The sequence below is a fragment of the Scyliorhinus torazame genome, chromosome 6 (assembly GCF_047496885.1).
Source record: "Scyliorhinus torazame isolate Kashiwa2021f chromosome 6, sScyTor2.1, whole genome shotgun sequence".
Classification (NCBI taxonomy): Eukaryota; Metazoa; Chordata; class Chondrichthyes; order Carcharhiniformes; family Scyliorhinidae; genus Scyliorhinus; species Scyliorhinus torazame.
The window spans coordinates 35621890-35637906 of record NC_092712.1 but is presented as its reverse complement, the minus strand read 5'-3'; the positions used below and the strand labels follow the sequence as shown (position 1 = coordinate 35637906).

Here is a 16017-nt window from a genome sequence, read left to right as displayed (position 1 = left end):
GGAATGTGGCGACTAGGGGCTTTTCACAGTAACTTCATTTGAAGCCTACTTGTGACAATAAGCGATTTTCATTCATTTCAATTCATAAAGTCGAACTGACCCGACTCAATACCTCACTCCATATCCTCCATCTTTCCCAACCACCCATTAGCACACTGGGCTAAATCGCTGGCTTTTAAGGCAGGCCAGCAGCACGGTTCAATTCCCGTACCAGCCTACCTGAACAGGTGCCGGAATGTGGCGACTAGGGGCTTTTCACAGTAGCTTCATTGAAGCCTACTTGTGACAATAAGCGATTTTCATTTCATTTTCATGTCTCTGATTTCGCCTCCCCCCCCCCACTCGTCCATAGCTAGCAGCTTTTCCAGTGACGTATACTCTGGCAGTTGGTGGAAAACAGGCAGCTCCTTTCACACATAGTCCCGCACCTGTAGGTACCAGAACCCAGTCCCTTTTGGGAACTCGAATGTCTCCTGAAGCTTTGCCACTTCTGCAAACTGTTCCTCTAGAAATAGGTCCCTCACTCACCCTACCTCTGCCATCTGCCGCCTTTCATACACCGTGTCCATCCGTCCAGGCACAAACGCTGATTTCTGCACAGCGGGGCCAGTACTGATGCCTGTCCCAACTTAAAGTGCTTCCTAGTAGCTGATTCCAGATCTTTAGCGATGACACCACCACAAGGCTATTAGTGCATTTCCCCCGGGCAAATAGGTGCGGAGCTGTTACCATAGCCCTGAAACTCGACCCCTTGCAGGAGTCTTCCTCCACCCGCATCCATTTTGACTCCCCCCCCACCCCCCATTGTCTTATCTTCTCCACATTACGAAGTCTTACAACACCAGGTTAAAGTCCAACAGGTTTGTTTCGATGTCACTAGCTTTCGGAGCGCTGCTCCTTCCTCAGGTGAATGAAGAGGTCTGTTCCAGAAACACATATATAGACAAATTCAAAGATGCCAAACAATGCTAGGAATGCGAGCATTAGCAGGTGATTAAATCTTTACAGATCCAGAGATGGGGTAACCCCAGGTCAAAGAGGTGTGAATTGTCTCAAGCCAGGACAGTTGGTAGGATTTCGCAGGCCAGATGGTGGGGGATGAATGTAATGTGACATGAATCCCAGGTCCCGGTTGAGGCCGCACTCATGTGTGCGGAACTTGGCTATAAGTTTCTGCTCGGCGATTCTGCGTTGTCGCGGGTCCTGAAGGCCGCCTTGGAGAACGCTTACCCGGAGATCAGAGGCTGAATGCCCTTGACTGCTGAAGTGTTCCCCGACTGGAAGGGAACATTCCTGCCTGGTGATTGTTGCGCGATGTCCGTTCATTCGTTGTCGCAGCGTCTGCATGGTCTCGCCAATGTACCACGCTTCGGGACATCCTTTCCTGCAGCGTATGAGGTAGACAACGTTGGCCGAGTCGCACGAGTATGTACCGCGTACCTGGTGGGTGGTGTTCTCACGTGTAATAGTGGTATCCATGTCGATGATCTGGCACGTCTTGCAGAGATTGCCATGACAGGGTTGTGTGGTGTCGTGGTCACTGTTCTGAAGACTGGGTAGTTTGCTGCACACAATGGTTCGTTTGAGGTTGCGCGGTTGTTTGAAGGCAAGTAGTGGGGGTGTGGGGATGACCTTGGCAAGATGTTCATCGTCATCAATGACGTGTTGAAGGCTGTGAAGAAGATGACGTAGTTTCTCCGCTCCGGGGAAGTACTGGACGACGAAGGGTATTCTGTCGGTTGTGTCCCATGTTTGTCTTCCGAGGAGGTCGGTCCGGTTTTTCGCTGTGGCGCGTTGGAACTGTCGATCGATGAGTCGAGTGCCATATCCCGTTCGTACGAGGGCATCTTTCAACGTCTGTAGATGTCTGTTACGCTCCTCCTCGTCTGAGCAGATCCTGTGTATACGGAGCGCTTGTCCATAGGGGATGGCTTCTTTAATGTGTTTAGGGTGGAAGCTGGAGAAGTGGAGCATCATGAGGTTATCCGTGGGTTTGCGGTAAAGCGAAGTGCTGAGGTGACCGTCCTTGATGGAGACGAGTGTGTCCAAGAATGCAACTGATTTTGGAGAGTAGTCCATGGTGAGTCTGATGGTTGGATGGAACTTATTAATGTCATCGTGTAGTCGTTTCAGTGATTCTTCGCCGTGGGTCCAAAGGAAAAAAATGTCATCGATGTATCTGGTGTATAACATCGGTTGAAGGTCCTGTGCGGTGAGTAGGTCCTGTTCAAACTTGTGCATTAAGATGTTGGCGTATTGGGGTGCGAATTTGGTCCCCATGGCTGTTCCGTGCGTCTGGATGAAGAACTTGTTGTCGAAGGTGAAGACGTTGTGATCCAGAATGAAGCGGATGAGTTGCAGAATTGCGTCTGGAGATTGGCAGTTGTCGGTGTTGAGTACGGAGGCTGTTGCAGCAATGCCGTCGTCATGGGGGATGCTGGTCTAGAGTGCCGAGACGTCCATTGTGACGAGGAATGTTCCTGGTTCAACTGGTCCATGGGTGCTGAGTTTCTGTAGGAAGTCCGTCGTGTCGCGACAGAAGCTGGGTGTACCTTGTACGATGGGTTTCAAGATGCCCTCGATGTAGCCAGGATAACCTCATGATGCTCCACTTCTCCAGCTTCCACCCTAAACACATTAAAGAAGCCATCCCCTATGGACAAGCGCTCCGTATACACAGGATCTGCTCAGACGAGGAGGAGCGTAACAGACATCTACAGACGTTGAAAGATGCCCTCGTACGAACGGGATATGGCACTCGACTCATCGATCGACAGTTCCAACGCGCCACAGCGAAAAACCGGACCGACCTCCTCAGAAGACAAACATGGGACACAACCGACAGAATACCCTTCGTCGTCCAGTACTTCCCCCGAGCGGAGAAACTACGTCATCTTCTTCACAGCCTTCAACACGTCATTGATGACGATGAACATCTTGCCAAGGTCATCCCCACACCCCCACTACTTGCCTTCAAACAACCGCGCAACCTCAAACGAACCATTGTGTGCAGCAAACTACCCAGTCTTCAGAACAGTGACCACGACACCACACAACCCTGTCATGGCAATCTCTGCAAGACGTGCCAGATCATCGACATGGATACCACTATTACACGTGAGAACACCACCCACCAGATACGCGGTACATACTCGTGCGACTCGGCCAACGTTGTCTACCTCATACGCTGCAGGAAAGGATGTCCCGAAGCGTAGTACATTGGCGAGACCATGCAGACGCTGCGACAACGAATGAACGGACATCGCGCAACAATCACCAGGCAGGAATGTTCCCTTCCAGTCGGGGAACACTTCAGCAGTCAAGGGCATTCAGCCTCTGATCTCCGGGTAAGCGTTCTCCAAGGCGGCCTTCAGGATCCGCGACAACGCAGAATCGCAGAGCAGAAACTTATAGCCAAGTTCCGCACACATGAGTGCGGCCTCAACCGGGACCTGGGATTCATGTCACATTACATTCCTCCCCCACCATCTGGCCTGCGAAATCCTACCAACTGTCCTGGCTTGAGACAATTCACACCTCTTTAACCTGGGGTTACCCCATCTCTGGATCTGTAAAGATTTAATCACCTGCTAATGCTCGCATTCCTAGCATTGTTTGGCATCTTTGAATTTGTCTATATATGTGTTTCTGGAACAGACCTCTTCATTCACCTGAGGAAGGAGCAGCGCTCCGAAAGCTAGTGACATCGAAACAAACCTGTTGGACTTTAACCTGGTGTTGTAAGACTTCGTACTGTGCTCACCCCAGTCCAACGCCGGCATCTCCACATCATGGCTTCTCCACATTGGCTGCCTAGTAATAGCGCAGCAGATTTGGGGGCGCTAATCACACGCTCACCTCTTCCGTTGCAACCTACTGACCCTCAGTATCTTGTCTGACTAAACAAACCCCCTGGAAAAAGGCCTTAGGGAGAAAAATTGGGAGAGACTGGAAGATAATCAAGAACCCAGGCAACACATTCAACTTTACCAAAGCACTTCCTTTGTCCTCCTTGGAATCAAAAACCTTCCCTGAGCTGGGCGAAGACGATTTGCTTTGGCAGTCAGGACTCTGACATCCTAAGCACATAGCCGGCCCAGGGGAGGTGGTTTTGGATGCTCGTGGCTTCTATGCTGGTGCTCTTGGCTCCTTCAAGGATACTGATGTTAGTACACCAGCTGATTCAGAGAATCCATCTCAGACAGAAGAGCTGACCGAAATGGGTACGCATTGCCTGTATTTTCCCTTTTTATTTCAGATTTCACTACTCCACTCCTCTACCACTAATGCACTGCAGCTATGGTGTGTACTCCCTCCAGCCACTCACCAACCTGACTCCAAGAAAAACTAGAAACCTCCAAGTTGCACGCCATCCCAAATCACAGCTTCAGGGCAGGTCCTTCATTGTCGTTGGCTAAAATCCTAAACATGATGTGGAGATGCCGGCATTGGACTGGGGTGAGCACAGTAAGAAGTCTTACAACACCAGTCTTACACTCACCTGAGGAAGGTGCAGCGCTCCGAAAGCTAGTGACAGCGAAACAAACCTGTTGAACTTTAACCTGGTGTTGTAAGACTTCTTACTAAAATCTTAAAATTCTCCACTTAACACCACATTGGAAGCACATCACAAAAAGGATTTCACTGGTTCAAAATGGCAGTTTCCTCCTTAATGCAACCAGGCTTGGGTCATAAATGTGACCTTGTCAGCATCATCCACATCCAAAAGTAAAGAGTCCACAACATGGCCACTCTCTACTGGTCTATTCATCCCTCTTAAACATATCTCTTTAACGGAATGGTTTTCCTCTTCCCATTTTCTTTCTGAATCCATCCTTCTTCATAACAACACAAAGTCCTTGTGGTTTGTATTAAAAATGATTCAGTATAAGTTTGTTGAGACAAAAAATACTCTGAAATGAACCAATTTGTAAATCCCTATAAATGTTACCAGAGGGAATCAGTGCCCACAGATCAATGGGAGTGCCCTGCTGTACCAATGACATATCTTCTCAGTACCCACTGAGCTCTTAGAAAAATGACAGCTGGTAATTGTTACAAAATTTTAAAAAACTCTAAGCTTACCTGGATTATCTCCTGTAAAAGCAATGACTTTACACTCAGAATTGAATCCAAAGCGTTTCACATAGTATGGAGATACTGAACCCTAAAGAGAAACCAAGGAACCAATTATTGGAAGAGGAAAAGAAAAGTGACAATTCTTTGCGCGTGAAGCTATCGCAAATCGCAGTCAGTTAATAGAGGCATTATTGCAGAAAACATCGTCACTCAAATACTAGAGAAAGAGTTAGTCCCAAATCAAGGGTTCTATTTAAATAAAATGATTTTAAAGGCTGGCTCAGCTTCATAGGGTTGTGAGTACTGAAGAAACTAGACGCGCCCCTAGCCAAGCTGTTACAGTAGTTACAACACTGGCATCTACCCTGCAATGTGGGAAATTGCCCAGGTATGCCCCTTCCACAAAAAGGAGAACAAAACGAATCAATACCCCATTGCCTGCTTGAAAACATAATCACTTGGCAAGCCACCATGTGTGCTGTTCCTGGACAGTGCACTAGGTTATACACAGAACATCCTGACTAGGATTACTATCAATTGTCCGCAATGGTCACTCACCACACCAATCTCCTTTCCATCTTGGCTCATCCTACCAGCAAGGAAGCTCTGGATTCTTCTGAGAAACCAACAATCACCACACTCTACCATTTCCCTTGCAGACCACCAACTCATGCCTTCTACCTCAGTATGTGTGATCGATTGATTGATTGATATTTCTTGTCACATGTACTGAAGTACAGAGAAAAGTATTTTTCTGCGACCAAGGGAACGTACACAGTATGTACATAGTAGACAAAAGAATAATCGACAGAGTACATTGACAATGGTACATAAACAAATAGAGATTGGTTACAGTGCGGAACAAGGGCCAAACAAGAGCAGCATAGGGCATCATGAATAGTGCTCTTAAAGGGAACAGATCAGTCCGAGGGAGAGTCGTTGAGGAGTCTAGTAGCTGTGGGGAACAAGCTGTTCCTATGTCTGGATGTGCGGATCTTCAGACTTCTGTACCTTCTGCCTGATGGAAGGGTATGGAAGAGAGCAAAGCCTAGGTGCGAGGGGTTTCTGACAAATCAGTCCCGACCAGGTATCAGTCGGGGGGGGGGCTTTGAAACATATTAGAATATTCGCTTTGACTGAAATCCTACATGACTTAAGCGTCCCTACCTGCCAAATCTCTCCAACACCTGTCCTACACAAACCACCATGATGGTGATGTGATTCCTATCAGTAAGCCTTTACCTGGCCACTCTGGGACCTTCTCCATCTCATTCCATACTCTCATAACCTGTTCGGAGCCATATGATCTCGCCATCCTGTCAGTAGTGCATCTTCCATAGTCTGCTTTATTGCTGACTGACCCATTTGTGTCAGAAGAGCCATAGGAATTGAATGTTTCCCCAGAAACCTCTTTAAGGCCTCTATCATCTGATCGAATAAGGTATCATTATCAAAAAATTAACTCCTGTCAAAACCAGAAGCCTATCCATATTGGACACTCTGGCAGTCCAGTAACCTAAAAGCCAACACGGACTGTGGAAATTCCAGGCCGTGTTTATGCAACCTTTTGTATAGTCTGCTAAATTCCATTATATAGTCCTCCATAGAGATATCCTCTGTTTTCCGGAATCTATCAAATTCTGACCAGGCTTCATACGCACTTAACAAGTCATCCTTTTGATAAATCTTATCCATAAAACGTGGTAGAATCTCCAGACCTTCTTCTGAGTCTAACTCTTCCAATTCCAGCTCAGAAAACACTTTGCTTCGGATTTTACTCTCATAGGGTAGAGAAAGAGCCAATGCCATACCTTGTTTCCTCTTTCCCAAGGTAGTTACCTTGGCCCACATAACAACTGCACTTCTCCATTGGTCGTACGATCCCCTTTCAGAAAATAAGGGGAGATAGTCATATCCAGCCATCTTTATCCTCGGTTCAGCCATATTTTTTTTTCTCACTCACTCCTTGGTTGATGCAAAAAAAAATGTTTTCTTCCGGAAAAGTTGTATCTTTCAACCCTTTACATTTACACAGCAACCAACCTCTGCTACCACTGTTAGCCTCTGGCTGCTGTTGAGTAAAGAGTCAAGAGTTCTGCTCCTTTTCCAAAACACCTTGGACGGGATTCTCCCATCCAGCGGCAGAGTGTCCATGCCGTCGTAAACGCCGTCACGTTTTACGACGGCGTGAACAGGCCGCTCCCACGACTAATTCTGGCCCCTACAGGGAGCCAGCATGGCGCTGGAGTGGTTCGCGCCGCTCCAGCTGCAGATCCCGGCGCGAACTGAGCGCCACGGGATCTGCGCATGCGCAGTGGCACCGGCGCCAACGCGTGCATGCGTAGTGGCCTCCTTCAATGCACCGGCCCCGACGCAACATGGCATAGGACTACAGGGACCAGTGCGTAGGAAAGGAGGCTCCCAGCCAGAGGCCGGCCAAACGATCGGTGGGCCCCGATCGCGGGCCAGGCCACATCGGACGCCCCTCCCCGGGGTCGGACCCCCCTCCCCCCCCAAAGGCCGACACCCGATCCTTACATGCCGAGGTCCCGCCGGCCCAGAGCAGGTTAGAACGGCGCCGCCGGGACTCGGCTCTTTTCTTACGGCCGCTCAGCCCATCCGGGCTGGAGAATTGGCAGGCCGGCCACGTAGAGCCGCCCGCGACCGGGGCCGCGCCAACCACGCCAGCACCAATGGCGCCGATTCTCCGCTCTGCAGAGAATCGCGTGCTGGCATCAGGGCGGCGTGGGGTGATTCGCGCAGCCTGCAGTCGATTCTCTGACCCGACGCGGGGTCAGAGAATCCTGCCCCTTTATTTTTCTTTGAACACACTCTACACCAAACTCCACATGCCTCAAAGGCCATCTGTAGCCTCTTTATATATCAGTGTCAATTACTGGATCAATGAGACATCTAATTGGAATGTTTCTTAACCCATTTCTCAACATCCCATTGGTGGGCCTGGACCTTGCAATTGCATCGCCTGTTCTTCCCTTAATCATTTTTTGAGTTATTTATTTGCAATCGCCAATGTAAGTTTTTCTTTGTGCAGTTGTTCATGGACCGCTTTAGGTCGGGGTTTTTTTTGCATTAGTCAAATCATGATCATACTGAGACTGTTGGATAATCGCGCTACGTTGACGGACCTGTCCTATTACAGCTAAGGACCATCTGACTCGTTTTTTATCCTTAAAACTTGTCGTCTTTCCCCAGACTCTTTTTATATCTTCCAAGGACCACTGTCCTTTGGAGGCACCATATTTCTGTTCGATCTCGGTACAGATTTTGGACATCTCAAATTGTTGCTCTATATATTCTTTCAAATTGCAAAGAATTTCATCTTCGGTAACATTTGGCAGGTCTACCCGCCTTTTACCGTAGTAGGTAGTTGTTGGTTCTTTTTCTCAGCCATTGCCGATTTCATTCGGGTGTCAAGAGCTGTGGGTCTTCTTAGCCAGGTTGATGGATTGTCATAATCACCGCCGATTTACTTTGTGAGGGGGTCTCACATCGACTACCAAACCAGAGGGGTTCGGGTTAGCGTGGGGAACACCGATTCCAGACAATGGCCGATGACTTTTTAAAGTGAAGAGGTGTCGTTACCTCCGGGGGCAGATGTCATTGACGTAGGTCCAATGTCCGGGTCTTCGGTTTCTATTCCTCCAGCGACCCTGCTCGCAGCGCCAAGTTGTTAGAACATATCTTTTTCAAATATATTCAGAGTCAGGTGGTAGTTTTTAGAAATCCTTTATTGAGATACACAGTTGTGACATCTTCAAAGAAACAAACCTGCAGACGCTGACGTACAAACTTATTTATATCAGCCCACACACATTTGACGACGTTTGGGTGTATGACACACACACAGTTGATTAGCTTAGTTTTAGTAGTTGATTAGCTTACTTCGCCCTCTACTCAATGTTATCTGTTCCTTTGTGTTGGATTCTGATGTTGGTTTCGTGGTGTGAGGTGAGTAAAAAATAAGTCATTCCTTCACCGTTAAAGACAGATGCATGATGACCATCCAGGCTTGAACTGGGAAGAGGGAAGTAATATTTGTGTCATACAAATGCCAGGCAGTGACCATTTTCAACAAGAGATAATCTAACCATCACCACTTGACATGGGTGGCACAGTAGCACAGTGGTTAGCAATGTTACTTCACAGCGCCAGGGACCCGGGTTCGATTCCCGGCTTGAGTCACTGTCTGTGCGGAGTCTGCATGTTCTCCCCATGTCTGCGTGGGTTTCTTCTGGGTGCTCCGGTTTCCTCTCACAAGTCCTGAAAGACGTGCTTGTTACGTGAACTGGACATTCTGAATTCTCCCTCTGTGTACCCGAACAGGCGCCGTAGTGTGGCGACTAGGGCATTTTCACAGTAACGTCATTGCAGTGATTATGTAAGCCTACTTGTGACACTAATAAAGGTTATTATTATCAATAGTATTACCAGTGCTGAATTTCTCACTATCAAAATCCTGGGGGTTACCATTAACCAGAAACTGAACCGGACTAGCCATATAAATAATGTGGGTACAGGAGCAGGTCAGAGGCTAGAAACCCTACGGCGAGTAACTCACCTCCTGTTTACCATCTATAAGGCACAAGTGTGATGCATGTAAGAAATTGGTGTAGATATTGTAATTTATCTCTGTTGCAGTAAGGGCTTTAAAAGCCTGGGTTGGGGTATAGTTTTGTTGCAGTAATATTAAAGAAGCTAGGTTAAGGTATCCAGACTCCATACCTGCTAAAGCTGTAATTCAGAGGTCGTAAAAGGTGAGATCATGATTAATTTTAACCCTTTGACTTGTTTACAGAGATACCTAACATAACTTTATTATGATTGCTGGAGATTCCTGGAGAGTAGATAACTTCTGAAGGATTGTATGTAGTCCTAGATAAGCAGATGATAAAACATCATACTGGGATAAAGATGATGTAATTAATAGGACGAGCCAGGTCTGTCTGTTTGCAGTCTGCTAGGAATTAAGTTGAACAGCAGTTTTGCCAAATTGTCAGGTTGAGCAGGAGTTTCTGACAAGACAGAAGGATTTTCAGGTTGTGTTTGAAAGGTTCTCTCTCCAAAAAGTCTGTACACAGATAAGCAAGTGTTCTGTTAACTTGATTTAGAAGTTGCATTTGAACTGTATTGGGGTAGCTTGGTTGGAATATTTATAGTGAAGGTGTGAGGCGTAGGGTTCAGATTTTCCTTGTGTTTAGGAACTGTTTAACTGATAATTGTAAAACTATTTCTTTGATGTTAATGTGGTTAAATTAAAGTTTGTTTTAACATAAAAGATACCTGTGGTCAGAGTCAACAGTCCTGGGGTGAAGTATCCTTTCCTCATAATTTTACAAATTTAAAACAAATGTCTGGGGTTCTTGTCTGGTATCCAAACAAATGTTTGGGTCTGATGTGGGATCTTAACATAAGTCAGGAATGTGATGGAATACTCTCCACTTGCCTGGATGAGTGCAGCTCCAGCAACACTCAACAAACTCAGCACCATCCAGGACAAACCAGCCACGTTTGATTGCTTCCCCTTCCATCAACATTCAATCCCTCCACCACCAATGCCGTGTGCACTATCTACAAGATGCACTGCAGGAACACACCAAAGTTCCTAAGGCAGCACATTCCAAACCCACGACCGCTACCATCTAGATAAACAAGAGCAGCAGATATCGGAGAACACCACCACCTGGAGGTTCCCCTCCAACTCACTCACCATCCTGACTCGGAAATACATTGCCGTTCCTTCACTGTTGCTGGGTCAAAACCCTGGAATTCCTGTAGGTGTACCTCATTTGCTGCATGCTTAATTCCAAAGATACTTTTCCCCACAGCATCTTCCCCACAGCTACAAGACTCCTCAACAACGCCCCCTCGGACTGATCTGTTCCCTGTTAGAACACTATTCACGACGCCCTATGTTGCTCTTGCTCATGTATTTGCTTTATTTGGCCCCTTGTTCCACACTGTAACCAATCACTGTTTTGTCGATGTACCATTTGTCAATGTTCCCTGTTGATTATTCTTGTGTCTACTATGTATGTACTGTGTACGTTCCTCGGCCGCAGAAAAATACTTTTCACCGTACTTCGGTACATGTGACAATAAATCAAATCAAATCAAATCAATACAATTTAATTTGGAAAAGTTGAGATTGAATGGGCATGTAGGACACGCTAATGTATTAAAAATAGGTTTGTGCCACTTGTTGTCAGGAAGCACAATCACCCTCAATCTGTTGCCAACTGGATAACCAACTTTCATTGCCCATCCCTAATTGCCCTGGAGTAGGTGGTGAGCTGCCTTCTTCGACCGCTACAGTCCATGTGGTGTAGGTACGCCCCCTGTTCTATGAGGGAGGGAGGTCCAGGAGTTTGGCCCAGCGACAGTGAAGGAATAGCGATATCATGGTCCGAGTAAGAATGGTGGCTTAAAGGGGAATTTGCACGTGATGGTGTTCCCATGTATTTGCACCCTTTCCTTCTTGACGATAGCAGTCTTGGGATTAGAAGATGCTGCCCAAGGAGTCTTGACGAGTTGACATTTTGCCTCTCGCTCAATTAAGTGTCCCAACCGCCTTCCCGCTCCCAGGAGCATCAAAGGTTCCCCCCACCTCTGTGAAACGGTATTGCTAGATGATGCTCTCCGCTCGCTGCTGAGGCCTGGCCTGCGGCTGAGCGCCGCTATTGCCTGGCAGTGGGCCCAGGCGGCCAGGTATCTGAGTGCCCGGGCCGAGAGGACGATGCTGGGCCGGATTATCCGAGTAGATCACGCCGGGGAGTACGGAGCGAACCGCATCTATGCCAGTCAAATGGCGGTGCTGGGGGAGGCCCGGTGGGGCCTGTCATTCAGGTGGGTGTTAACCAGAATCCAGACAGGGAGCAGCAGGCAGGCAGCCAGGGTGCAGCAGGCAGGCAGCCAGGGAGCAGCAGGCAGGCAGGCAGCCAGGGTGCAGCAGGCAGGCAGCCAGGGAGCAGCAGGCAGGCAGCCGGAGAGTAGCAGGCAGGCAGCCGGGGAGCAGCAGGCAGGCAGCCGGGGAGCAGCAGGCAGGCAGCCGGGGAGCAGCAGGCAGGCAGCCGGGGAGCAGCAGGCAGGCAGCCGGGGAGCAGCAGGCAGGCAGCCGGGGAGCAGCAGGCAGGCAGCCGGGGAGCAGCAGGCAGGCAGCCGGGGAGCAGCAGGCAGGCAGCCGGGGAGCAGCAGGCAGGCAGCCGGGGAGCAGCAGGCAGGCAGCCGGGGAGCAGCAGGCAGGCAGGCAGCCAGGGAGCAGCAGGCAGGCAACCAGGGAGCAGCAGGCAGGCAACCAGGGAGCAGCAGGCAGGCAGCCAGGGAGCAGCAGGCAGGCAGCCAGGGAGCAGCAGGCAGCTGGGGAGCAGCAGGCAGGCAGCCAGGGAGCAGCAGGCAGGCAGCCAGGGAGCAGCAGGCAGGCAGCCAGGGAGCAGCAGGCAGGCAGCCAGGGAGCAGCAGGCAGGCAGCCAGGGAGCAGCAGGCAGGCAGCCAGGGAGCAGCAGGCAGGCAGCCAGGGAGCAGCAGGCAGGCAGCCAGGGAGCAGCAGGCAGGCAGCCAGGGAGCAGCAGGCAGGCAGCCAGGGAGCAGCAGGCAGGCAGCCAGGGAGCAGCAGGCAGGCAGGCAGCCAGGGAGCAGCAGGCAGGCAGGCAGCCAGGGAGCAGCAGGCAGACAGGCAGCCAGGGAGCAGCAGGCAGGCAGCCGGGGAGCAGCAGGCAGGCAGGCAGCCGGGGAGCAGCAGGCAGGCAGCCGGGGAGCAGCAGGCAGGCAGCCGGGGAGCAGCAGGCAGGCAGCCGGGGAGCAGCAGGCAGGCAGGCAGCCAGGGAGCAGCAGGCAGGCAACCAGGGAGCAGCAGGCAGGCAGCCGGGGAGCAGCAGGCAGCCGGGGAGCAGCAGGCAGGCAGCCAGGGAGCAGCAGGCAGGCATCCGGGGAGCAGCAGGCAGGCAGCCAGGGAGCAGCAGGCAGGCAGCCAGGGAGCAGCAGGCAGGCAGCCAGGGAGCAGCAGGCAGGCAGCCAGGGAGCAGCAGGCAGGCAGCCAGGGAGCAGCAGGCAGGCAGCCAGGGAGCAGCAGGCAGGCAGCCAGGGAGCAGCAGGCAGGCAGCCAGGGAGCAGCAGGCAGGCAGCCAGGGAGCAGCAGGCAGGCAGGCAGCCAGGGAGCAGCAGGCAGGCAGGCAGCCAGGGAGCAGCAGGCAGGCAGGCAGCCAGGGAGCAGCAGGCAGGCAGCCGGGGAGCAGCAGGCAGGCAGGCAGCCGGGGAGCAGCAGGCAGGCAGCCGGGGAGCAGCAGGCAGGCAGCCGGGGAGCAGCAGGCAGGCAGGCAGCTGGGGAGCAGCAGGCAGGCAGGCAGCCGGGGAGCAGCAGGCAGGCAGGCAGCCGGGGAGCAGCAGGCAGGCAGGCAGCCGGGGAGCAGCAGGCAGGCAGGCAGCCGGGGAGCAGCAGGCAGGCAGGCAGCCGGGGAGCAGCAGGCAGGCAGGCAGCCGGGGAGCAGCAGGCAGGCAGCCAGCCAGGGAGCAGACACAAGGTAGATGTGGTTCCAGCTCCTCCCTACAGTTTACACACCCATGCCCCATCTGCTAATAAATCCATCAGTCATTTATTTAATCTCTGACAGGACAGCTCTTTTCAAAACCTAAACATCCAAGAATGCCTTGCAAAATAAATGCTTTTAAAAAAGTCTGCCTGTACGATCATTATCCCACCTGAGAAGCCAGTGAGGTTAAAGGCACCGGTTACTGAGATCTATCTGCTCTCTTGACTATTGGATAGGAAACCAAGGAATTGCTGGAGCCAGAGAACCCAAAAAGGGCACTGGGGGTGGGTGGATGGAGGCATTTTACTCCTACAGCCCAAGGCCCATTCATAAAAACATCCAGATGTTTGGCTGTGATGAGATGTTGCAAGTAAAGATTAGCACATTAGTATTGGCATGTTCTAGGTGACCGTAACTTTTGCAGTGTAACAGTTCACCAGTGACCTGATCCTTTCACATCCTGGGGGTTACCATTGACCAGAAACTGATCTGGACTAGCAGCACGGTAGCATTGTGGATAACACAATTGCTTCACAGCTCCAGGGTCCCAGGTTCGATTCCGGCTTGGGTCACTGTCTGTGTGGAGTCTGCACGTTCTCCCCGTGTGTGCGTGGGTTTCCTCCGGGTGCTCCGGTTTCCTCCCACAGTCCAAAGATGTGCAGGTTAGGTGGTCTGGCCATGATAAATTGCCCTTAGTGTCCAAAATTGCCCTTAGTGTTGGGTGGGGTTACTGGGTTATGGGGATAGGGTGGAGGTGTTGACCTTGGGTAGGGTGCTCTTTCCAAGAGCCGGTGCAGACTCGATGGGCCGAATGGCCTCCTTCTGCACTGTAAATTCTATGAAATGTATTTGCTTCTTCTTGATATTCTTCTAAAATCTGAATCCTTTGGCGGTGACTGGAAAACTTGATTATTTTTTTCATAACTTTAAAACTTTGAATAAAATATCATCTCAGGTTTCTTTTCTCAGTAAGAACACAATCAAACTGCTTGATCTTTCCTTACAACTGTTTCTTAAGGCTTTGCATCGTGTGTTACCCTACACTGCTTGTTGAAGAACAGTAAAGTGCACTTGATGAACAGACGTTAAATCTCTGATTAATGTCATACCAGTATGGAATGTGATGGCAGCAGGGCACCAAGCTTCTCCTTCAGACCTGGCGCACAGGCATCTAGACACTGCTGGGACCAGTTGTGTGCACGAATATCCATCAAATTCATACCGGAGCCTAGAGGAAGGTGCCAAAAATGTGAGTGAGTGACGGAGAAATGGACAAAAGGACATGAACAATAGGTCCAGAAGGAAGCCCTGGGCCCCTCAAGCCTTCTCCAACATTCAATAAGATCAGGACTGATCTTGATTCCGCTTTCCTATCGCACTAGGTCTCAAATATATTCAATGACTGAGTTTCTATGACCCTCTGGATGGAGAATTCCAAAGATTCACAACCCTCTCTGTGAAGACATTTCTCCTCATAGGAACAGAGCAGCAGGAATAGGCCAGTCAACCCCTCAAGCCTGCCTCCCCCCCCCCATTTAACTAGATCATCGCCTACCTCAGCATTATCCCCATATCCCTTGGTGTCCCTTAGTATTGAGAAATCTATCGATCTCTGTTTTGATCAATGACTGAGCTTGCACATCCCTCTGGGGTGGAGAATTCCAAAGATTAACCACCCCAGAGTGAAGAAATTCCTCCTCATCTCAGTCCTAAATGTCCAATCCCTTGTTCTGAGACTGTGTCCTCTGGTTCCAGATGCTCCAGATAGAGTGACATCCTCTCTGCATCTACCCTGTGTGTTTGACAAGATCATCTCTCATTATTCTAAACTCAAGAGAATACAATAACAATCTCCGTTAGACAATCCTGACACCCCAGGAGTTAGTCTGGTCAAGTTCCGTGGTGCCCCTTATTTGGCAAGTATTCCCTTCCCTAGGTACGGAGACCAAAACTGCACATGACACACCAGGAGCGGTCTAATCAAGGTTCTATAAAATTGAAGCAAGACATCTTTAATCCTGTGGTCAAAACCTCAACTCAGTCCTAAATTGCTGCCACTTATACTTAGACTATGGCAAGATTAAACAAAAGTTGAAGTCTGCTTTTGGGCGCGTTTGGCAGGGTAATTCTTGGTGGCTGCAGCGCCAAGAATCAGCTCACTATTCAAAGGCACTTCACTGATTTTTTTTTGTCTTTGGGGAGTTTCTCCCCTGCTGAGGACACACTTCGAGAGATTTCCTGCTGATGAGCTAAGGAACTGTTGTTCGCCGATCGGGGTGCCATTTTCAGCGGCAATCCGATCTCTCCGCCCCACCCCCCAGCATTCTGGCCATCCCCCAACCTTGTCGAGGACCCTGGGAACACCCCTCCTCAACACCCACCTCCCCCCCTCCAA

General features: G+C 50.1%; 1 protein-coding gene across 1 annotated transcript in view; it reads right to left on the bottom strand.

The window, feature by feature from the left end:
* xylb (xylulokinase homolog (H. influenzae)) overlaps window positions 1-16017 on the bottom strand; it is a 305630-nt gene that overhangs the window by 246667 nt on the left and 42946 nt on the right. The window contains exons 9-10 of the mRNA XM_072508129.1: window positions 14732-14850; window positions 5086-5167 (exon numbers count right to left, since the gene is read on the bottom strand). Coding sequence (XP_072364230.1) covers window positions 5086-5167; window positions 14732-14850 — 201 coding nt within the window. The remainder of the gene's footprint in view (window positions 1-5085; window positions 5168-14731; window positions 14851-16017) is intronic.